Source organism: Armigeres subalbatus, chromosome 3 (genome assembly GCF_024139115.2).
Source record: "Armigeres subalbatus isolate Guangzhou_Male chromosome 3, GZ_Asu_2, whole genome shotgun sequence".
Classification (NCBI taxonomy): Eukaryota; Metazoa; Arthropoda; class Insecta; order Diptera; family Culicidae; genus Armigeres; species Armigeres subalbatus.
In genome coordinates this window covers 9,379,684-9,401,926 of record NC_085141.1, presented here as the reverse complement: position 1 = coordinate 9,401,926, position 22,243 = coordinate 9,379,684, and the positions used below count along the sequence as shown (strand labels likewise).

At 39.0% G+C, this 22,243-nt stretch overlaps 1 protein-coding gene and 1 long non-coding RNA gene across 6 annotated transcripts in view; one reads left to right on the top strand and one right to left on the bottom strand.

Annotated features, from left to right (window-relative positions):
• The window catches only part of LOC134224496 (E3 ubiquitin-protein ligase Iruka), a 110,928-nt gene that overhangs the window by 47,631 nt on the left and 41,054 nt on the right, over nt 1-22,243 (bottom strand). For 3 of the 5 annotated variants that reach the window (XM_062703861.1, XM_062703862.1, XM_062703860.1), the window contains one exon: nt 6,107-6,282. The exons of the other annotated variants lie outside the window; for them this stretch is intronic. In XM_062703861.1, the coding sequence (XP_062559845.1) occupies nt 6,122-6,282 (161 nt within the window). In that variant the 3' untranslated portion in view covers nt 6,107-6,121. Of the gene's footprint in view, nt 1-6,106; nt 6,283-22,243 lie in introns of those variants that run through there. 5 annotated transcript variants of the gene reach the window in all.
• Nucleotides 1,059-6,132, top strand: LOC134224497 (uncharacterized). The gene is made up of 3 exons (XR_009982960.1): nt 1,059-1,242; nt 1,508-1,624; nt 5,994-6,132. It is a non-coding gene; the product is annotated as an uncharacterized LOC134224497 (long non-coding RNA).

Here is a 22,243-nt window from a genome sequence, read left to right as displayed (position 1 = left end):
TCTCATTGCAGAAATGGACACCAAACTAAAAGATGCAATGATACTCCATTTGTGTTACCACCAATTATGTAGATTTAAGGTAACACCTGAGACATCAAAGGAAGCAGAATCAGCACGGCTGATAATCGCGAAGAACTGTTCGAGCAGCTGTTCGAAGCGGAGCTCGAAAAGAATTCACAGACTCCTTAGTAAAAATTACGGATGAAGTACGCGAACACCTTGCTTCACCAACCACACATCTAGAAAGTCGTTAGAAATCAAAACACCCCTAAATAGGCAGAAAAGAGCAATCAATATTTACATTACTTGAAATTTAGAAGCAGAAGATCTTAAAGTTATAATTTCGGACCTTGATGAGTTAAGAAAAAACGGAAATCTTTATGTAAAACAGAACAATCGCCAAATCAGGATTAATACCAAATTTGAGAATAGGTTAGAACTTGTCCATAATAAGATCAGAGATCAAGAGAACATGATTAGGAAAATTTTGCATCCAGAAAATTCGAACATCCTTGAAAATAATAAAATTTTGTTAACATTGGAATTTCAAATATCGAACGACATATCAATTTAACAGAACTCCATGAGCGTCACATAAAAAACAGACAAAATTCGGAAACAGTAGACTTTAAAAACAAAGTTGGATTCGCATCACTCAGCAGTGTCATCATATTCATAGCCGCATTGCTGATCTTCGGCGTCTTCAAGTATAATATTTGAACGAGGATAGGAAATTGCTCGGGACAATCAACACTTGAGGGGGGACGAGTTAAGCATGGACCCTCTACACCATCTTTAGCTGGCGCACCATGTTATTCCAAGAAGACATCGCCAACGTGCACCCAGACGACAAAGTCAGCAACATTCCTGCCTGCTGATATTTGAGACAACGGACGTGGACAGCGTAACCGGAGGACCATCGTCGCTAGTATTGTGTACTGCAAAAGCAAATCTGAAAAGATTATTATAAGAGTGCATGACAGCAGTGTGCGCTGTGCGCTACACTGCTGTCAATTTCATAAAAACAATAAAACAGACCAGAAGGTCTTTCTGTTTCAACACTCGACGACTCCGCATCTTTAATCATTCTCGCTCCCGAAACCATCCCCAAGCTTAATCACCGGATTTAATAGTGGCGACGAGGACAATCGGTAGCGGTGCAGAAGGTTTAAACTGACCGCAGCGAAGGAAACCAGCTCTGGACTATCTCGGCACCAGAATTCAACAAAAATAAAAAACGAGGTAACAGTGCAGTGAAAAAAAAAATCGTTTGTGATAATTATCATTTTTCGGCATTTGATTGGCGATATTATTTCGGTAGTGACGAAGCGACTTTGTCAACCGAAACGCCATTTGCTTTGGTAGCGTCGGTTTTTGGGCAACAATAGAGTGATTAATTAGACGACTAATTGAAAATTATATTCTTCAAAATAGTGCTCTTGGTGGTTTACAAAAGTTTTTTGACCAGATAATAACAGTGCTTTTTCTCTTATTTTGGGGAGTTTAGTGGCATCAGGCTGTGCAGGTTTGCGCTGCAACAATCGGCTTTGCAGCAGGGAGTGTCATTCCGTTCCACCGGGAGGTTTTGTGTTGCTTATTCGTTGGCATCGAGTTAAGAGTCGTGGTGAGTGTTGCATGTACCGGGTGAGTATCTAAAATTTGTGATTTATTGGCGTTTTGGTGTACAACTTTATTTGCACTGTTTCCAAAGAAAAGGCGCTTTAGCATAATTGATTGAAACAAAACATTGCACAAGCAAAGTGGCGTGTTAAATGTAAAAACTTGATAAATGGTGTGGTGATTTTATTTTTCGCTTATTTTAAGAAAAGCTGTGTAATTAATTAAAAATTAATTAAACTAAATTGGTCATTTAGCGCATTTATCAATTCGAAGCGCAGTGAACAGTGATGCTTTTTGGCTTTATTCACAAAAAAAAAAAAAAAGAACACAATAGGAAAACAATATAATAATAATCCTGATTGTTTGTCAGTGAAAGCATTGAATGTAATCATTATTTTGATTGATTGTCAGTGAAGGTATTGAAATTATTGAACCATTGTATTGTTTTATTTGCAATTTTTGTTGTGTATTGGTTTAAAGCGTTGTGTTTATCGTCTTTTTGCAAACATTTTGACAAATATGGCTTACATGGTAGCTCCCAATATTGAACCTTACCGTAAGGGTCAATCTTTTGCTTCTTGGACTAAACGTTTATCATGCCATTTCCGAGTGAATAAATTTGAAGAAAATGACAAAAAATACCATATGTTATTTTTGGGAGGAGATTTTCTGTTCAATATGGCAGATAAACTCTTTCCTACAGATGAATTGTTTGAAAAGTTTCCTATGAAGTGTTAGTTCAAAAGCTTAAGGAGAGACTTGACAATAATGATTCAGTCTTACTCCACAGATATAATTTCGGTAGAATGGTGCAACAACCTGGTGAATCAGCCGGTGAATACATATTTTCGCTGAAAATTCTTGCGGCAAATTGTGAGTTCGGTGATCAAGAGGATTACCTTATATTGGATCGCATTCTTGTTGGTCTACAAGATGGCTCACTTAAACATCGCCTTTTGACTGAAAATAACTTAACATTAGAACAGGCTGAAAGGATTATCGCTTCTTGGGAAATTATAATACAAACGACTTATAATACAAACCTGTTGGCTAACAATAATGTTGACTTTGTGGCTTCAATAAGTGCCAAATATTCATTTTGTGATTCGAATAATGAGGATTATAGGTATTCTCAGAAGTTTAGGTACCGTGATTCGTCTGCTCATTCATCGTCTCATCGAGGAAGCATAATGGATGGAAACCAATGGACTGGGAACCAGCGTATCTGTGATTACTGCGGACAGCGAGGACACGTGCGAAGAAGATGCTACAAACTTAAACAAGAGAGAAACGATGAAGTTAATCATGTTGACATCAAAAAACCTAGCCCGATTCCGGATAGCTTGTCCGAGCAACTGGACAGTTTGAGGGAAATGGATGGTGACTCGGATAACAATAATCCAAATGACTTCGAATTGGAGTGTATGCATATTTATCTCATCAATAAGTCCAGCGAGTCTTGTTTGTTTGACGTATCTGTTGAACGTAGTGCTTTTCAGATGGAGATTGATAGTGACTCTTTGGTAACAGTGACGAACAAAAATTTATTTGCTTCTGAATTCAACCAACCTTTATGTAATAGTTCAAATGAACTGATTGTGACAAATGATTCCAGGGTCAAATTTTCTGATGAAGTTGATGTTACGGTTGAATTTAATGGGAGAAAAATCATTTTAAATTTGTTAGCGCTTGACTGTGATTACCAGTTTATTTCTTTGCTGGGTAGAACGTGGTTGGATGATTTTTTTTCCAACTGGACTAATATTTTTGGGGCTTCAAGGCCATTAAACAACATTTTTGGAAAACAAATTAGAGCACTAATTGCAGTTGATCAGATTAAACTTGTTGATGTATTTGTCAATTATTTTAGTAAACCTGTGTTTAATGATGGTTGTGAAGCAAAAATGGCTTTGAATAGTAATTTTCCAAATAACAATAAGAATTATGACATTCCCTACAGCTGGAGGGAGAACATTTTTAAATTGTCGGTGTTTGATTCCAAAATTCAGAATAGACTTTCGTTGTGGATTTATTTTGCGAATTATTTTTCGAGAATTAATGTAAATATGTCAGCTCCCAGGAGGAGATCGGCCGGCTGAAAAACAACAAAGCCCCTGGAGTTGACCAACTACCAGGAGAGCTGTTTAAACACGGTGGTGAAGCACTGGCTAGAGCGCTGCATTGGGTGATTACCAAGGTTTGGGAGGATGAGGTTCTGCCGCAGGAGTGGATGGAAGGTGTCGGGAAGGGCGATAAGCTGGATTGTAGCAACTACCGCGCAATCACATTGCTGAACGCCGCCTACAAGGTACTTTCCCAAATTTTATGCCGTCGACTAACACCAATTGCAAGAGAGTTCGTGGGGCAGTACCAGGCGGGATTTATGGGTGAACGCTCTACCACAGACCAGGTGTTCGCCATACGTCAGGTATTGCAGAAATGCCGCGAATACAACGTGCCCACACATCATCTATTCATCGACTTCAAAGCCGCATATGATACAATCGATCGGGACCAGCTATGGCAGCTAATGCACGAAAACGGATTTCCGGATAAACTGATACGGTTGATCAAGGCGACGATGGATCGGGTGATGTGCGTAGTTCGAGTTTCAGGGGCATTCTCGAGTCCCTTCGAAACCCGTAGAGGGTTACGGCAAGGTGATGGTCTTTCGTGTCTGCTATTCAACATCGCTTTGGAGGAGTAATACGAAGGGCAGGGATTGACACGAGTGGTACGATTTTCACGAAGTCCGTCCAGTTATTTGGTTTCGCCGACGACATTGATATCATGGCACGTAACTTTGAGAGGATGGAGGAAGCCTACATCAGACTGAAAAGCGAAGCTAAACGGATTGGACTAGTCATCAACACGTCGAAGACGAAGTACATGATAGGAAGAGGCTCAAGAAAGGTCAATGAGCCACCCACCACGAGTTTCTATCGGTGGTGACGAAATCGAGGTGGTTGAAGAATTCGTGTACTTGGGCTCACTGGTGACCGCCGATAACGATACCAGCAGAGAAATTCGGAGACGCATAGTGGCTGGAAATCGTACGTACTTTGGACTCCGCAAGACGCTTCGATCGAATAGAGTTCGCCGCCGTACCAAACTGACTATCTACAAAACGCTTATAAGACCGGTAGTTCTCTACGCACACGAGACCTGGACGATGCTCGTGGAGGACCAACGCGCACTGGGAGTTTTCGAAAGGAAAGTGTTGCGTACCATCTATGGTGGGTTGCAGATGGCGGACGGTACGTGGAGGAGGCGAATGAACCACGAGCTGCATCAGCTGTTGGGAGAACCATCCATCGTTCACACCGCGAAAATCGGAAGACTGCGGCCGGGGCCGGGCACGTAGCCAGAATGTCGGACAGTAATCCGGTGAAAATGGTTCTCGACAACGATCCGACGGGAACAAGAAGGCGAGGTGCACAGCGGGCAAGGTGGATCGATCAGGTGGAGGACGACTTGCGGACCCTCCGCAGACTGCGTGGTTGGCGAAGTGCAGCCATGAACCGAGCTGAATGGAGAAGTCTTTTATGTGCAGCACAGGCCACTCCGGCCTTAGTCTGATGATAAATAAAATGTCAGCTCCCACAGAATATGATGAATATTTGGATAGTGAAATAAATAACATACCTGCCAAATCTTTGGTCAATGCCAGGGAAAACATGAGTAATAATATTGTGCAAGAAGTGATCTATTCTGATTGGCTTGGGAAAACTGATAATGTGAGAATTTTGGAAAATCGACAAATTTTAAGACTTTTTGACGTGTGTTCTTTGTTCCATGACAAAGTGAATATACCGCAGACAATTCAAAATTTTTTAAAACTTTTACATGGCAGCAAGTTTGATGTCTTTAGAATAAAACGATCAGTAAAACACGCGGTGCACTTTGTTGGAATAAACACAAATTTTATTAATTCTTGTGTTGTCTATGCAAGTGTGGCAATTAATCCAAAACAACACATTATTATTAAAATTTTAAAACGTAAACCTGCTACAAATTTTTTGGCAGTGAATAATTTCTTCAAAAGGGTGGAGGTAAAGTAGTTGATGAAAATTTACAACTGCTTAGTGGTTTTGACAAAGTTAATTCAATTTATTGCTAGTTTTGGATTGCCAGACGTTACAGTGATTGACAAAGGTCTTCTATACATAGGATGCTTTGAAGACCTAACAAATGTATGTTTGTTTCCTAATAACTTGACATTGAAGGACAACTTTCCTTCAGAAAAAGCATATTATCACGTGAAGTGTGTGTTAGTCTATTTGATTAACTATAAGAGGCATGACGTGCAGCATGTACGCGAAAAGCTGAGTAAAGCATTTTTCTTAAAACATGTCTCTAAACGCTCATTACAGATCATGGTTGAACACAAGGAGATAACCACCGTCCATCCAATTCAACTCAGAGTCGTTAACGATGGACGCGGCATGCCAAGGCGATCGATGCGTGTTGTCGAGACTGGTCGGCCGGTACTGACTGATGATTATGACGACACATTCGTGGCTGGTCGGCCGTTACTGACTACCGCAGTATCCATGATGGCATTTGTAGAAGACAGCACTATCTGGCATTTACCGATGGCACCCGTACCCATGATCGAGAACGATGTCTGGCAGTTACCAGATCGGAGAAGTTCGACGCAGTCTGAAAATAATGTGTTAAATGGAAATAGAAATAGAAAGAGAAAATTTCCTTCAAAGTTGCCCGGATAAAAAATACAATAGAGCTGCAATAAAATATCATAAAAGTACAATACATTTTATTTATGAACATTAAATTCTATTGTTTTTATATCATTACAATTAAAGTGCTATATTGTTGTTCCAATAAACGTACAACAGATTCTATTGCCAGTAAAAAGTTGGCAATAGAATCACAATAAATTTAATTGTAATGGCAAAAATTTGTTCGAGAAAAAATCGAATTTTTTATTGTAAAGATACATAACAACCCCTATTTTCTAATGTAAAACTGCCATTTACAATAGGCTTTATGGTGGAAAACAATATTCTTTAATGGAATTCTATTGTGAGCCACAATAAAGTTTACCGTAATTACTATTAATTTCAGCGTAATGTTACAATAATTTCAATTGTAATTGTTTTGGAATTTTTTATTAGGGTGGTAGTGCTTTCTGGCATACCTTGGCGTTCTGAGACAGCTATTGTAACAAGAATAGATAATAATTTCGAATATTTTTATTTGATGAATTATTGTTCATCTTTCCGAAGGGGGAAGAGCTATTGTGTACTGCAAAAGCAAATCTGAAAAGATTATTATAAGAGTGCATGACAGCAGTGTGCGCTGTGCGCTACACTGCTGTCAATTTCATAAAAACAATAAAACAGACCAGAAGGTCTTTCTGTTTCAACACTCGACGACTCCGCATCTTTTATCATTCTCGCTCCCGAAACCATCCCCAAGCTTAATCACCGGATTTAATAGCTAGGAGCTAGGTTAGCAGTTTTAGGGCACAAGGCCCAGCTAGGACTTTAATTACGATTAATAAAACAGTCTTGTCGTAGAGCTCAACGCGGTTAGTTAAGTTTATTTTTTTTAGTCCCAGTATCACTTCCAATCTTTCAGTTATATATATGAACGTCAATGATGGACCCGCTCGAATTCTGGAAACTAATGATTTAGTTAGACATTTTGAGAATAGGACATATGTATAATAGTGTACACCCAAAACAATTCTGTGTGACATTCTTTGTATTAAGCATTGTGTATCAAAACTCGCATTCAAACCGATCAGAGAATGTCATACTTGCTAATACAGCTCATTGCATTAAGTCGGTTTATTTGGTTTCGATCAATACATCCAAACGAATCTCGTTGGCTTCTCCTAGAACAAGTAGGGTAACCGGCGGTAATGTTGGCCCTGGATGTAACATTGGCTCATCACGCAAAATAATCAATATTTCAGCGATAATACGTCGATTTGTAGGGAGATATTAACCACTGCTTCTTTAGAAAAGTGTATCAAACATATATCTGCTTCATAACTCTAGATTTATACACTTCTTAAACTATTAAAAGCAATTATCTTGCGTGAAAAATCACTTTGACTCGATTTTTTAGCAGCCATGTTTCGTTGACTTATGCAGGCTGGCTGTGCTAGAGTTTTTCTTTTGCCCAATAAAAGAGTTTTCTGAATGAACATACCTGTTTTCGCACATCAGATGAATGGATAACAACCACACTACGTCAGCTATCATTTTTATTTCATAATTTCCATTAGTATAGCGACATAATTAACCAAAACTTTTTTGGACAATACTGGGGGCACCCGTTGCCAAATGGTGGCATGCGCTTACGATTTGTAGCACTACGTTAGTATAGGTGAAACTCTAAAATCAAAACATTCTCACCAATAACCCGTACTGGAGAAAATAACCGAAAGCTGCAGATAGAATATCCGATGCTTGCGATTAGAATTTTTGTAAAAACAGGTTAATCCACTCAGCGGTTGAGTTTCATTCGCAAATTACATAACGCTAAACTGAACCCACACCAAGCCTCTAGTAATGCTTCATGTATGGTAGGATTCTGAAATTTATAAAGTCCTTAACGCTCAGACATGTACCTTCCAACAACCTAAAACGTCATGTAGTTTGTAAATGGGCCCTCATGATGCTTTTCTCGAATCACGATATAATCGCTTTTATTCGCAGAACATACCAACAATAATTGCCTACCTTACGGCTTCCAAACACGATTCAAGCATCAACCTTTCGCGGTTCGATACACCATTTTCTTCATAATTTCGCAAATAAATGATTCAATCAGTGTAAGAATATTTAGTTTTATCATCTTTCGCATGAATCCTACAAACATTTTCTCATTTAATAATGGAAAGATACAATGGATCGTATGTTTCATTAGATAAACTTTCAACGTCATTTCATGGGAATAATTTCAAGTCAAATTACTTGACAAATACCTTCATCATAATTTAGATTTATTATTGCTTGCAAAAACTATTTTGATCTGTAAAATGATACCGAAAAAGTATTCTTTCAACTCGGGAAGTTGAAACACGTGAGAGTTTTGAGAGGATTCACAACAGCTGATCGATATAGATAGGAGTGGAATCAAACGCACCTACCAATCATGAAACTTCAATGCAGGCAGAGTTAAAAACAAGCTTCCAATAATTGTATTTATGAATAATTGTGTAATAATATCAGGTAGTTTGCACAGTTCTAACTTTTTATGCAAAGTACCAAGCAAGGAATTGCCTGGAAAAAGTTTTACAATTGGCTTTCTTCAGCAGTGCGTTATGCATCATCCCCACCTAAAGCACTGTTTACGTTTTGGAAAAAAGTTTCTTTGAGAGTATCGCGAGAGCGAGAGCAACACAACTGCCATGGTTTCAACTAGCAGTAAATCTCTAAATTATGCGGCAGCTAATAATTAACGTATGCAATTTGTTTGAAGGCACAACATGAGGGCTAGAACATGTAGCCTTTTCGCAATTGCAATTTTTAATACAGTTTTCATTTTTCTAAACTTCTTCACTTGCAAATATGGTAAATATTTGGGAAATAAATGATTCATATAATAGTATTTCGTTAGCAAGTCCTTGGTAAGCGTGCTATTGGGGGAATCAAAAACGCACTCTCACAATCCGTGTGGTAGTATTTTACATGTAACCAATTAGAATTCACGCTCAATCAGGTGATTTGATTTTCACTATTTGTTTGCATGCTGCCTTTATTCAACGCAAGCAAAATGACTATGGGCTGAAAAATGGTCCACCTGATAGGGACAAGGATGCCGACATTTTGTTAATTTCTCTCGAGACTTTCGCTGGTTTAAATGAGATATTGCGGACATTCATCGCCGTTTTTTGCTATTTGGCGTCAACACCAAATGTAAGCAAGCCGGCTGGTGGAATAATTCTGGTTGGAAATGCAATATATGAAAATTTATAACGATAAATGTGCTCAACCGTAGCATAATGGGCCAAGGGCCGTTACCCCTATATGAATCGTGTACAGCAATATAACTTCAACCCACACATTCTTCCCGATTCCAATTAAGCTTGATGATGAAAAAGGACACAAAGATGCATGGTGCTTCTTCCACTCGTATCACTCATTGCTATCCCTGCTACAGTGCTACCCTTCCACTAGTGACATCCGCATAGCATGAAACGTGGATTATGATTGCCTTTGGTCGCATCGTTCCTCATCTAGTAAATAGTCCAGATGGTTAGCGCGTCAGTTTAGATATGTGGAGAGTCCGGGTACAAATCCCGTCTTTGACCGATTTTTTTTTGTATGGTTGCTGAGGTTGTCGAAGTATACTGCAATTAACTCCTCGATGGGGGAGCGTGAAATTAGATTCAATGTTGACACTAACACATAATCAGTTCTTATTTTCTCGTGACCGGAGATCTAATGCAAGGGCCTTCCGTTTACTTAATACAATCTGTGCATATGTCGCAAATTATGGCAAACTGTACGCGAAACTAATGCGAGATTGCAATAAAATGTTGCAATCTCTGGTTGGGTGTATGTTATAAATCTGCGCCATCTCTTATCACGTAGGCGATTCGAGTCCACCGTTCAGGAGCCTATACTAAAACGGTGGATTTCAATCCTTCAAGGACGAAGAACCGTAAGTAAACACTCCATTTTCAATATATTTTCGCCTGTGCCAAAATTTAATCCATTTCCAAAAGTCCGAAAATAACATGAAAAATATCAACTTTCAAGATATCTTTGATCAGATTCAAAGTTTGGAGCAAAGAATCGGTGCTTTCCAATCGGAGAACATCAACCTACAACAGCAGCAAAAACAAAAGGCAAGTCCCCCGCCGTAGAGGAACGCCGCACTGATTTTTTTAGAATTCTCGACCCCATTCGGATGATCCCATCATTCGACGGAAATAAGAAACAATTGAATCACTGGCTAGACACGTAGCACGTAGCAGCGGACTTATTGTCCGTGTACGAACAAGCATAAACAAAGTCGACAGCAAAGCCCGAGATATGATATACGTAAATAGAAACCCAGCTACTTTTGATGAGATAGCGGAAACTCTACAAAGCTCATAATATGGTGATCACAATAACATTGCGACTAATCAGACTTAGCTTTGGTCATTGAAACATTAATTTAACAAACATCCTGAAGAACAATTTTCAACGCGACAGAAAAGTGCATCTGATAGGCAAAAATTTACTCCCATGGAAATAGATCCTTCACTACGTTCCAACGGAATATTGTGTGTGTGTGTCATCCTCTATCCCTCACCCAGCTGGGGGTGTTGGTCAAGTAGTACTACGAATAATTTGATCATATCGCATGTTCCGTAATGGTGCCCTTTTTGTTATGAAGACTAGTACTACAAAAAGGAATCACTTATGAGGCAAGGAATCTCAGGAATTGTAGGGAATGGGATGTACTAGTTGTTCATAACAGGTACAGCAAAACATCACAAGGACGCCCTTATTCGCACTAACTGCTCAGGGAGTAGAAGGTCGAGAAGAGCCACCGTTGCTAACCAAAGCGTGAACCGGGTATTTGGGACACCCACAATATCCGCGGCAATAGTAGCAAACGATGCCCTGTGCGTATTTAGTGGTCAATGATATGTGTTATGAAGCATCTAAAACATAATAGGGTAAGATGGTACAATTAGCCATCCCTCCCTTATGGAAATACATTTATGTACAACTTTTCAATGTAATTCACGCAAGCTATGTGTGATTTGATAGTTCAAAAGGTCGTATGTATTGAGAGTTTTCAAATGAAGATATTATTAAGAACGCGTAATAAAGCTTTTATGAAGTCATGAATAATTTGGTTTCAACAATTTCTGAGACAAAACGCTCCATATTAATAGGCATCACAAAAAGGGGTTATATATAAGTTAAACACGATACTCCTCAATCGAACTTAAACGACAAATCAGCAATACCCGGACAACCGATAGAAGTCAGTGCTACAGCGGAGTCAGCAACATCGAAGTGGAACGGACGCAATACGACACCCAATATCAACAATATCCACCTGGACTACGTGACCACCGGAGGACCATCGTTGCTAGGCGTCAAGTCAGCAGTTTTAGGTACGAAGGCAGGGCACTTAGGCTTTGTATAGTATTCAATACAGCATTCCAGTTTCGACAGCGAAAGCGTGTAGTTCAGTTCATATTTTTTTTAAAACCGAAATCCTGAGATTAGAAACTTAATTGGCGCAGTCGGCGCGGATAGTGAGAAAACTTGTACCGCAATCGAGCACCCGCGAGTGAACATCGTGGATTAGTGTCAAGTTCAGTGTCCGCAGAACCTTTATTCCAAAACCAAAAGTGATCTTTAAAAATTTCAGAAGAAATAAATTAGTGATCTCTACGAACTCTACAAGTGCTAACCGATCGACAACTGGAATCCAGAACTCATCTTAGATCACGAGCGAACATCGTGCAATCAAGGGTAAGTCTGCATGTTTATATTTTTAATATAATTTAAGAAGTGAATATTTTACAATAATCGAACAGATTCGGCAAGTGACAAAAAATTTATTACCAAGAAATAAGTGAAAAAGTGAATAATTTTTATTAAAATGGATCAAATTCAACACCAAGTTAACGTTCTTCAACAACAATTAGAAGAAAAGGGATGAAATCATCCAACAATTAAGATTAGAAGCTCAAGGTGCTGCCCATGCATTAAATGCTGCACAATTGGCTGGGCAAGCAAACGCAGCTGCGGCACCCGCGCCTATAATTCAGGAAATAGAGCAATCGCAACCGATTTTAAAAGCATTACAAATACCAATTGTTAGAGACCTCCCATCTTTTGACGGGAATCCTGTGAAACTTCACTCGTTTCTGAGATCTATCGAAAATCTCATGCCATTAGTAAATTTTGTGCGCAATACCGCGATGCACATAATTTGGATTCAGGCGATTCGTTCAAAAATTATCGGTGATGCCGATGATGTGTTAGAGTTGTACGGGACTAGTCTAGAATGCAATGAAATAAAAACTAATCTTATTACACACTACAGCGATCGTAGGGATGAGGTGACGCTTACAAAAGATCTTACAGGGCTAGTGCAAACCAATACTGTGGAAGAATTTCATGCAAAAATCTCGCACATTCTTTCGTTATTAGTTAACCTACTGAGACAAATCCACAGATAAAATCTTCTAAAAACACTCTTTATCAACAAATGGGACTAAAAGTGTTCTTAGGTGGACTAAAGGGCCCTCTTGGACCCATTATTAGGGCTCAAACACCCCCAACTTTAAAAGACGCACTTAGACAAGAAGCTAATTACCACTATGCAAGAAATTCAAACAAACAGATACCGCCTCCAATACCAGTCCAACGTCCTATCCAAATGCATCCAATGCAACATCGCGTACCATTCCCACGACTTCCATATAAGCCATTCATGCCAATGCAAAGAAATCCAATCCCCACATACAAACCGAATTCATTTAATCCTAATCCATTCTACAACCAAATCAGAAAACACCCAAATCCGCCTCAGTTCAACTTCCCCAGACAGCAATATTCAAATCCGCATCCATTTAACCTGCCCCAACAACAACGTCCCATCCAAAATGTGTTTGCTCCGCGATTTACATCTCAACCAAAACAAGTCCCGATGGAAGTCGATCATTCAACCAGGTCCAGTTAATTAATGAACAGATCATATATATCATATATAGCACGATACATACAACTAAGACGACTATTACGATAATTATTACTACTATCCTAAGTCGGAATTTTACGACTAAGGACTGTTCATTAAAGAAAGTGGACACCTGTTTTTTAAAGGAACATGTTTATTTTGAAACAAATTCATAAGGTTGCTTTATATAAATGACAATTAACTTACATATGAACGAATTCACGTGATTTTGAATATTTACTTCTCTTTTCTGAAGAATGCTCGGACTTTTCTCTTGACAGCTCCCATTAGATTCTGCTCAACTTCTTCCGTAACTTTTCATTGTGCCGCAGACCAAATTTTCTTGAAGCAGTCAACAGGGCTTGTTTCTCTCCCATCTACCTTATGATGCCGCGTAATTATTGCCCAGTATTTTTCGATAGGACGCAGATCAGGGCAGTTTGGTAAATTTAGGCATTTTTCGACAAAATCGACTTTTTTCTTCTTCAGCATCTCCAACGTAGCAGAAACGTAGTGAGCCGATGCCAGATCCGGCCAAAACAATAGAAGATCCGCATGCTTTCGATAGATGGTTAGAAGTCGTTTTTTGATACATTATTTTCTTCAATTTTCACCGTTGTTTGTGAAATACGGAGTCACAGGAGCAAATTGCTTGCCATACCAAAACATTTTCCCCATTTTTTTCGGTTCGGATATATCGCACGTCATCAGGCACATCTGCCCTCTGTTCAGCGTTAAAAAAATGTGACCCTGGAAGTGTACCGGTGTCCAAATGGACGTATATCTCTTCGTCCATCAAAATGCACTATACCATTTGTGCAGAATTAATCTGCGAGTTGATAAACTGATCCGATCTATCGTGCGGAATTTCTAAGGTTTTTCCAAATTTTTCAGGTCTGCTGCAAAATTAAACAATTTCTTTACAAATAGAGCGAAAATTACGAATTTTTCGTTAAGTTTTAACCTTAAACCATTCATAAAAAGGTGTCCACTTACTTTAATTTAATGAACAGTCCTTATTATCAACCCGCAGAATGCAATTCAAACGAGCACGCCGTCGAAACAGTAGAAGAATCTACTGTCGAGACACCTGAACCGACAGCAGAAAATGATCCCGAACCAAAACAAAGTGATAACCAACTCATGTCGATGATTTAAATTTTCAGCATGCCGGCGGTCCATCGAGTCAGACATGAATAATTTCATTCCGTACATCACCGTTTATACAAACAAAGGTGAACTCAAATTTTTAATCGACTCTGGAAGTAATCGTAACTATATTTCTGAAAAACACGTAAATTTACAAAGTTGCAGGTACACAACTCCTACTACTGTGAGAAATGTAAGAGGCACACATACAGTTAAACAATTTGTAGAACTGAACCCTTTCATTACCATTCCCGATACTAAAAAGCAAATATTTCTCGTTTTCGATTTCCACCCATTTTTTGATGGCCTTATAGGCTATGAATCCTTTAAAAATCTCAAAGCAAATATTATTACTGGTAGCAATGAATTACAATTTCCTCGAGGAAAGTTAAAAATGAAATGTAAGTACGCTGATACAATATCGCTACATCTGAATGCTCACGAAACAAAATTCATCAAGATCCCTATAGCAGTAAAAGGTGATTTTCTATTAGAGGAAGACTTGGAAATCAACTCGCACGTTATAATTCACTCTGGATAATACTCAGCAGAAGACTCTCATGTTATAATGCCTATTATGAATCATTCTTCCGAAGCCTGTAGTGTCACAATTAACAATGATATCCTTAAACCCGAAATTAATAATTTCTAAGCCATTACGTTAGAGTCAAACAGGTGCAATATTAACCTGAAAAAATCTTTATACGATCAACTTAGGACAGAGCATCTTAATGATGATGAGAAAAAGGAACTACTTGAGTTAGTTTCTCAACACGAAAATATTTTTTTCATGGAAGGCTCGAAACTTTCTTTCACGAGCGCAATAAAACATAATATTAAAACAAAAGACGAAGCTCCAATTCATGCTAAGTCCTATAGGTACCCATTTTGTCACCGAGAAGAAGTTCAGAGACAAATCGCAAAACTGCTCGATCAGGGGATCATTCGTCATTCGGATAGCCCTTGGACTTCTCCGGTATGGATAGTACCAAAAAAGTTAGATGCCTCTGGCAAACAGAAATGGCGGCTAGTAATAGACTTCCGCAAGTTAAACGAAAAAAACGGTAGATGATCGATATCCGATACCGAACATCACCGATATCCTTGACAAATTAGGAAGGAGTATGTATTTCTCCACGCTATCTCGCATCTGGGTTTCACCAGGTAGAGGTAGAAGAAAAGGACATCCCGAAAACAGCATTCAGTGTCGAAAATGGACACTACGAATTTTTGAGGATGCCCTTTGGGCTAAAGAACGCGCCATCAACATTTCAACGTGTGATGGACAATGTTCTTCGCGAGCACATAGATGTCATCTGCCTGGTGTATATGGATGACATCATTGTCTTTTCCACAAGCCTTACAGAGCACATTGATGGTTTAGCAAAGATTTTCAAGACCCTTTAAAAACACAATCTTAAAGTGCAGTTGGACAAGAGCGAGTTCTTACAGAAAGAAGTTGCTTTCTTGGGCCACATAGTCACACCGGATGGTGTCAAACCAAATCAAAGTCATTCAAGAATGGCCATTGCCATCGAATGAAAAGGTATTGCGCGGTTTCCTAGGAATTCTATAGGATACTATCGCAAATTCATCAGAGACCTTGCAAAAATTGCAAAGCCTCTAACTAATGCTCTTAGAAAAGGTGAAAGCATTTCTCACTCGGAAGAGTTTGTTAGCGCTTTTGAACACTGTAAAACAATACTATCAAGAAGTAATATTTTACAGTATCCCGACTTTTCTAAGCAATTCATCTTGACTACAGATGCCAGCAATTTTGCAGTTGGCGCTGTGCTCTCTCAAGGGACTATCGGAAACGATAAGCCAATAGCTTTCGCTTCCCGAACCCTTAACAAATCTGAAGAAAAATACTCGGTATAGAGAAGGAGCTCTTAGCCGTCATTTGGGCTTGCAAATATTTTCGTCCGTACCTGTACGGAAGAAAATTCACTTTATACACAGATCATAAGCCACTCACATATGGTCTTAACTTAAAAGACACCAATAATAGGCTTGTCCATTGGCGTCTTTCACTGAGTGAATTCGACTACGAAATACGCTACCGCCCAGGTAAGCAAAACGTAGTCGCTGATAGCCTCTCAAGGATTCGAAATGACCTCAACAATAATGAAAGCTCATCATCTGATATGACTGTCCATTCAGCCGATACGGATGATTCCGAGTTTATAAAATGCACAGAACAACCGTTAAATGCCTTTAGCAAACAAATAATTTTGAAAATAGGACCCACTGAACCTGATTATATTTACTCTTCGGTAAAGACGTTAAGTTACTTGTAGATAGCCCAACTAACATTTAATGTCAATGTAAATGTTATTTCAACTCGTCTATACGGCTTCAAGCTGAATATGTGTGCTATACATATGATCAAGAACTTCTATTCAATGCTTTTACCAGCAAATCTGGCGAATCTATTCAGCTGTTTTTGACATGCCTGCACAACTACTTTACAGCATGTTACACATTTTTTTCTCAATCTTTACTGAACCATTTAGTAATATAATTCGCTTCAATGGCGCTTATTCAGATTTTTTGATTCTGTTAAATAAGTTTTATACAGCCACTGAATTCAATTTGATTAAATATTATTTGACAGGATAGTAAATTTCGGAGAAAAATATATTAAGCTCGTTTAGTGGAATGTATTAAACCGTCTAAGACGAATTAAGTACTGTCCATTTAATTCCACCAGTTAATTTTCGTTATCTTTGCAGATACGTATTTCGACCACAACTGTGTGGTCGTCTTCAGTGTCTTGTCGAGTCGAGTCAAGTACAAGACACTGAAGACGACCACACAGTTGTGGTCGAAATACGTATCTGCAAAGATAACGAAAATTAACTGGTGGATTTAAATGGACAGTACTTAATTCGTCTTAGACGGTTTAAATTTCGGAGTTTATTTATTATTATTTTTTTGTGAAAACTCAAATATCAATTTTGTTGCTACCTAGATTCGAACTCCTGATCTCCTGATTCAATGGCCGCTGCTCTGTCATCACCGTCACTTTGACATATGTAAAAAGCAAAGAAAATTATGGATGTGCTTCTTCGCATACCCTATAAGTTGTTTTACTAACGCTATTTTCAGATTCACGCTGTATAAACGTTAGAAAGAGGCCTACATGCTGCTTTCAGCACATAAGCTTAAAAAATATGCTTTCAGCATTATTTCAACCATTATTCAAACATCTGTCAGCATGTTCTGTGGGCTAGCTTTTATGCATCATCAATCGCTGAAATTGTTTTTAGGCAACATTTTCTCGATCTGTATAGATGATACTCTGCTGCTAATCGTTTAACAGTAGCCGTCAACAGCAATATCGCTTCTAAATGGCTTGTTTTCTTACACTATCTGCTAGCATTAAGGACAGCGCTTTGTCAGTTGCTATAAGAGCAGGTGAATACCTTTATAGCTGCATTACAGAAATCCAAAGGCGCGGCCACCTTCCGAGACGTGAGTAGGACAAAAAATCGAATAAGAGAAATGACAAAGTTCGCGTGTGTCACATGTTACATGTCGAAAATACATTTTATAGGTCAAAATAATATTTTGTTACGTTGAAACTACTCTACTGACATAAAAAAAAACCTGAAATTAAACAAACGATTTAAAACTTATTCAATATGGAAGAAATATTATTTTAGACTGTCGCTAGCTAGTAACTAGCGGGGCTGTGCAAGTTTTACCTATTACTGGGTTATCAAATCTATAAAATACTTTTAGGGAATTTCACTGACTTTCGGGAGATTCTCTTGGATTACACATCACTTTTCGAACATCCTCAGATAATTTATAAAACTCTCTAAGGCTATTCAGGCAACATTACATTTTCAGAGTTTATAGAACATTTACAAGAAACAAGATCTTTGAGCATCTTAACAAACTTCTAGAAGTGGTTATGGATTTCTGTAAATTTTGTAAAATATTTAATCATTAAACGATTATTACTAACTTTTAGAAATTTGTATCTTCAAAAACATTGCTACGATCTACCAGGAAAGATCAATAATCTTTCAGGGTGTTCAGTACTATTTAGATGTTTCAGTACATTTTCAGAAATCTCAAGAATTATGTTAGTGAATTAAAAACTTCTAACTTTTAAGACTTCATGAAAACGTAGGTAAATTTATGATTCCAACAGATTTCAATCAACTATTTGATGCTTCTAGAGCTGTTTTTCTCATAGACTACCACACATCCGGGTGTGCTCCAATTATCATAAACTACTTCATACTAGCACGCTGTTGGAACCGCACCTCCTTGGTGAACAGACGCTCGATCAGTCGGGTCAAATTTGTTTAACCTTTCCGTCCCCAACGTCTGTTTTTAAGGGCTTTCAAAAATCTAAACTGCTGTAAAAATCGCATTTCTTGACCGATTCTTTCGCAACAAGTTGCATTCCATCCGGATGGATCCCAATTTTTGATTTATACTAGTTTCGAGGCTATCCACAGAACGGTTCCAGAATTATTCCAGATTCCGTTGGGGTCAGTTGCCCCCGGAATAAGTGGCCATTTACAATTTTAAGTCAAAACAGGTCGTGCGACACCTCAAACTTCATGATTCCACAAAGCAATGATGCGAATGATATTTTTGGGGTTCCTGGCCCACTCGGACTCAATCTGGCCACATCGGTCCCAATCCGGGGGCCTACGGAATGACCATTTTCTAAATTGATTCAAAATAGGTCGTGCGACACACAAACTTCATGATTTTACAAAGCAATGATGCGAATGATATTTTTAGGGTCCCTGACCCACTCGGATTCAATCCGGCCACCGGTCCCAATCCGGGGACCAACGGAATGATTATTTTCTAGATTTATTCAAAATAGGTCGTGCGACACCTCAAACTTCATGATTTTACAAAGCAATGATGGGAATGATATTTTTAGGGTTCCTGGCCCACTCGGATCCATTCCGGCCACAATCCGGAGGACCTACGGAATGGCCATTTTCTAAATTGATTGAAAATAGGCCGTGCGACACCTCAAACTTCATGATTTCACAAAGCAATGATGAGAATGATATTTTTAGGCTTCCGCGCCCACTCGAATCCATTCCGGCCACAATCCGGAGGACCTACGGAATGGCCATTTTCTAAATTGATTCAAAATAGGTCGTGCGACACTTCAAACTTCATGATTTCACAAAGCAATGATGGGAATGATATTTTTAGGGTTCCTGGCCCACTCGGATTCAATCCGACCACATCGGTCACAATCCAGGGACCCAGGAATTCCACCGAAAATTTATACAGAAATTATACCGTAAATGAAATCAACAATGGAATTTTTGGAGGAATTCCTAGATTAATTCCCAAAGAAATCCTGAAAGAATTCCGGTGGAAACTTCAAGATTTCTACTGGGACATCCTTCAGGAGTTTTTTTTTTCTGAAAATTCCTCCTGGAGTTCCTTCGGGAATTCCACCGGCAGTTCCTCAAAGAGTTCCTGCAGGATTTTCTCCGAGAATTATTCCGGTAGTTCTATCGGCAGATCCTACGGGGGTTCCTCTTTCGGGAATTTCTCCAGAATTTCCTCCGGGAATTCATTCAAGCTTTCTTTCTGGAATTCATTTAGGCTTCTCCAGGAATTTATATAGAAAATCCTCCAGAAGCTCCACCGAGAATTTCTCTGGGAGCTCCTGAAGGTAATCTCCGGGAGGTCCTCCGATGATGATGATGATCCAGCTCAGCTACATACCCCTAGAAAGGTTTCAGTTAGACGAGATTTGTGTATAAGATGAATTATCCGAGATTTCTTTCGATCATTCTTCTGGTAGTTTCACTGGCAGTTCCTCCGGGGGTTCATTTGAAAATTCTCCCGGAAGTTTTTTCAGAAATTCCTCCGGAAGTTATTTCAAGAATTCCTCCGAGAGTTCCACCCAGAGCTTAAAATATTCATATTCATGAAGTAACTTCGGTCCGAATTTTGACAAACATCGCATGAATATTCAAAACATAGAATGACATAGTCAGACGACTACTCAACGAACTCATTCATTCGACTGTCACTGAATGTGTTTACTATGTGCAGAAAAAAACATAATTAGCATTGTTTATGTTGATGTTTACCACTGAAAGTGCCTCGCGGATGAAAATCGGATTCAGTCCTGTGTGATAAATCACTTTACTTATTTGAAACGTGTTCAGATTTCAGATAATTTATCAATTTGTAAAATGTGCATAAATATTCAATGACTAATATTCAACTGAATATTGACTGTCCAGAGCCGACTAGAATGTGTCGGAAGTGAACTGACAAATGAAGAAAAATGGTCTTCACTAAAAAATTTCGATTATTTTACACTTTGGTTCCACCAGTAGCTCTTCCAGGAAATCATTTAGTCCTTCTTCAGAAATTTAGCTGGAAATTCCTCCCAAAGTTCTTCCAATAGTTTCTCTGGGAGTCCCTCTAGGAATTCTGCTAGGAGTTCCTCCTGAAATTCCTCCGGGAGCTCTTTCGGCAGTTACTACGAGAATTCCTCCGGGAGATCCACCGGCAGTTTCTATGAGCATTCCTCCGGAAGTTTCTACGGCAGTTCCCCCGAGTGTTCCTCTAAGAAGGAACTCCTGGAGTAATTTCCGGAGGAGCTCCTGGAGGAATTTCCAGAGAAATTATCAGAGGATTTTTCGGAGGAACTTCCGGTGGAACTTCTGGAGGAATTTCCTAAAGAACTACAGGAAGAATTTCTAGAGTAACTCTCGTAAAAACTCTTGGATGAACTCCCAAATGAACTTCCGTAAGAATTCCAGGAGGAACTCTTGGAAGAGTTCTCAAAAGATCTCCCAGAGAAATTCTCCGAGGAACTTCTGGAGGACTTTGTAGATAAATTCTAAAAAAAAAGCCTGATTGAATTCCCGGAGGAGCTACTGCTGGAACTCTCGGGTAAATTTTCAGAGGAACAGTCGTTGGAATAGTTGAATTTCTAGAGGAACTTCCGAAATCCCATTTCCCGTGAAATTCTTGCCATATATCCTCCTGGATTTCCCTGTGAAGATCTTGGAGGGATTCCCGGAGGAACTCTTGAAAAAACTCCTGGAGGAGGTCCCACAAGCACTTCCGGAAGAATTCTCACAAGGAAGTCCTGAACTAATTCTTGGAGAAGTTCATGATGGAATTTATGGATAAATATCTGAAGGAATTCCCGGAAAAATACCAGGAGAAATTATTGCAGAAATTCCCAGATGAAATGCTGAAGAAATTACCCGATGAATTCCCGGAGATCGTTCTGAAGAAAATCTTGGAAGAACTCTTGAAAGATATCTTGGAGGAACTCTCAAATTAATACCCGAATGAAATTCTGGAGTGAATTTCTAGTGAAGTCCGGAAAGCATTCCAGGACAATTCCGCGGAAAAATTTCGGGAGAAATTCCTGAAGGAATTCCTGGAGAAGTACCGGAAGCAATTCCCGGGAAAATACCTGGGAGAATTTCCGAGGAAATATATGGACGAATTCCTGGATAAATTTCTAAAGAAATTTTTAGATAAATTCTTGAAGGATATTCTGAAGTAATAGCGGAAAGAATTCCAGAATGAAATCCTAGAGGATTTCACTATTAAATTTATGGAGGTATTGCCGGAAAAACTCCTGAAAGTTATCCTGGAGGAATTAAAGCAAGAGTTCCTGGAGGAGTGGTACAATTTTCAATAAGTCCGTCCAGCTATTTGGCTTCGCCGACGACATAGATATTATTTCACGTAACTTTGAGAAGATGGATGAAGCCTACATCAGACTGAAGAGGGAAGCCAAGCGGATCGGACTAATCATCAA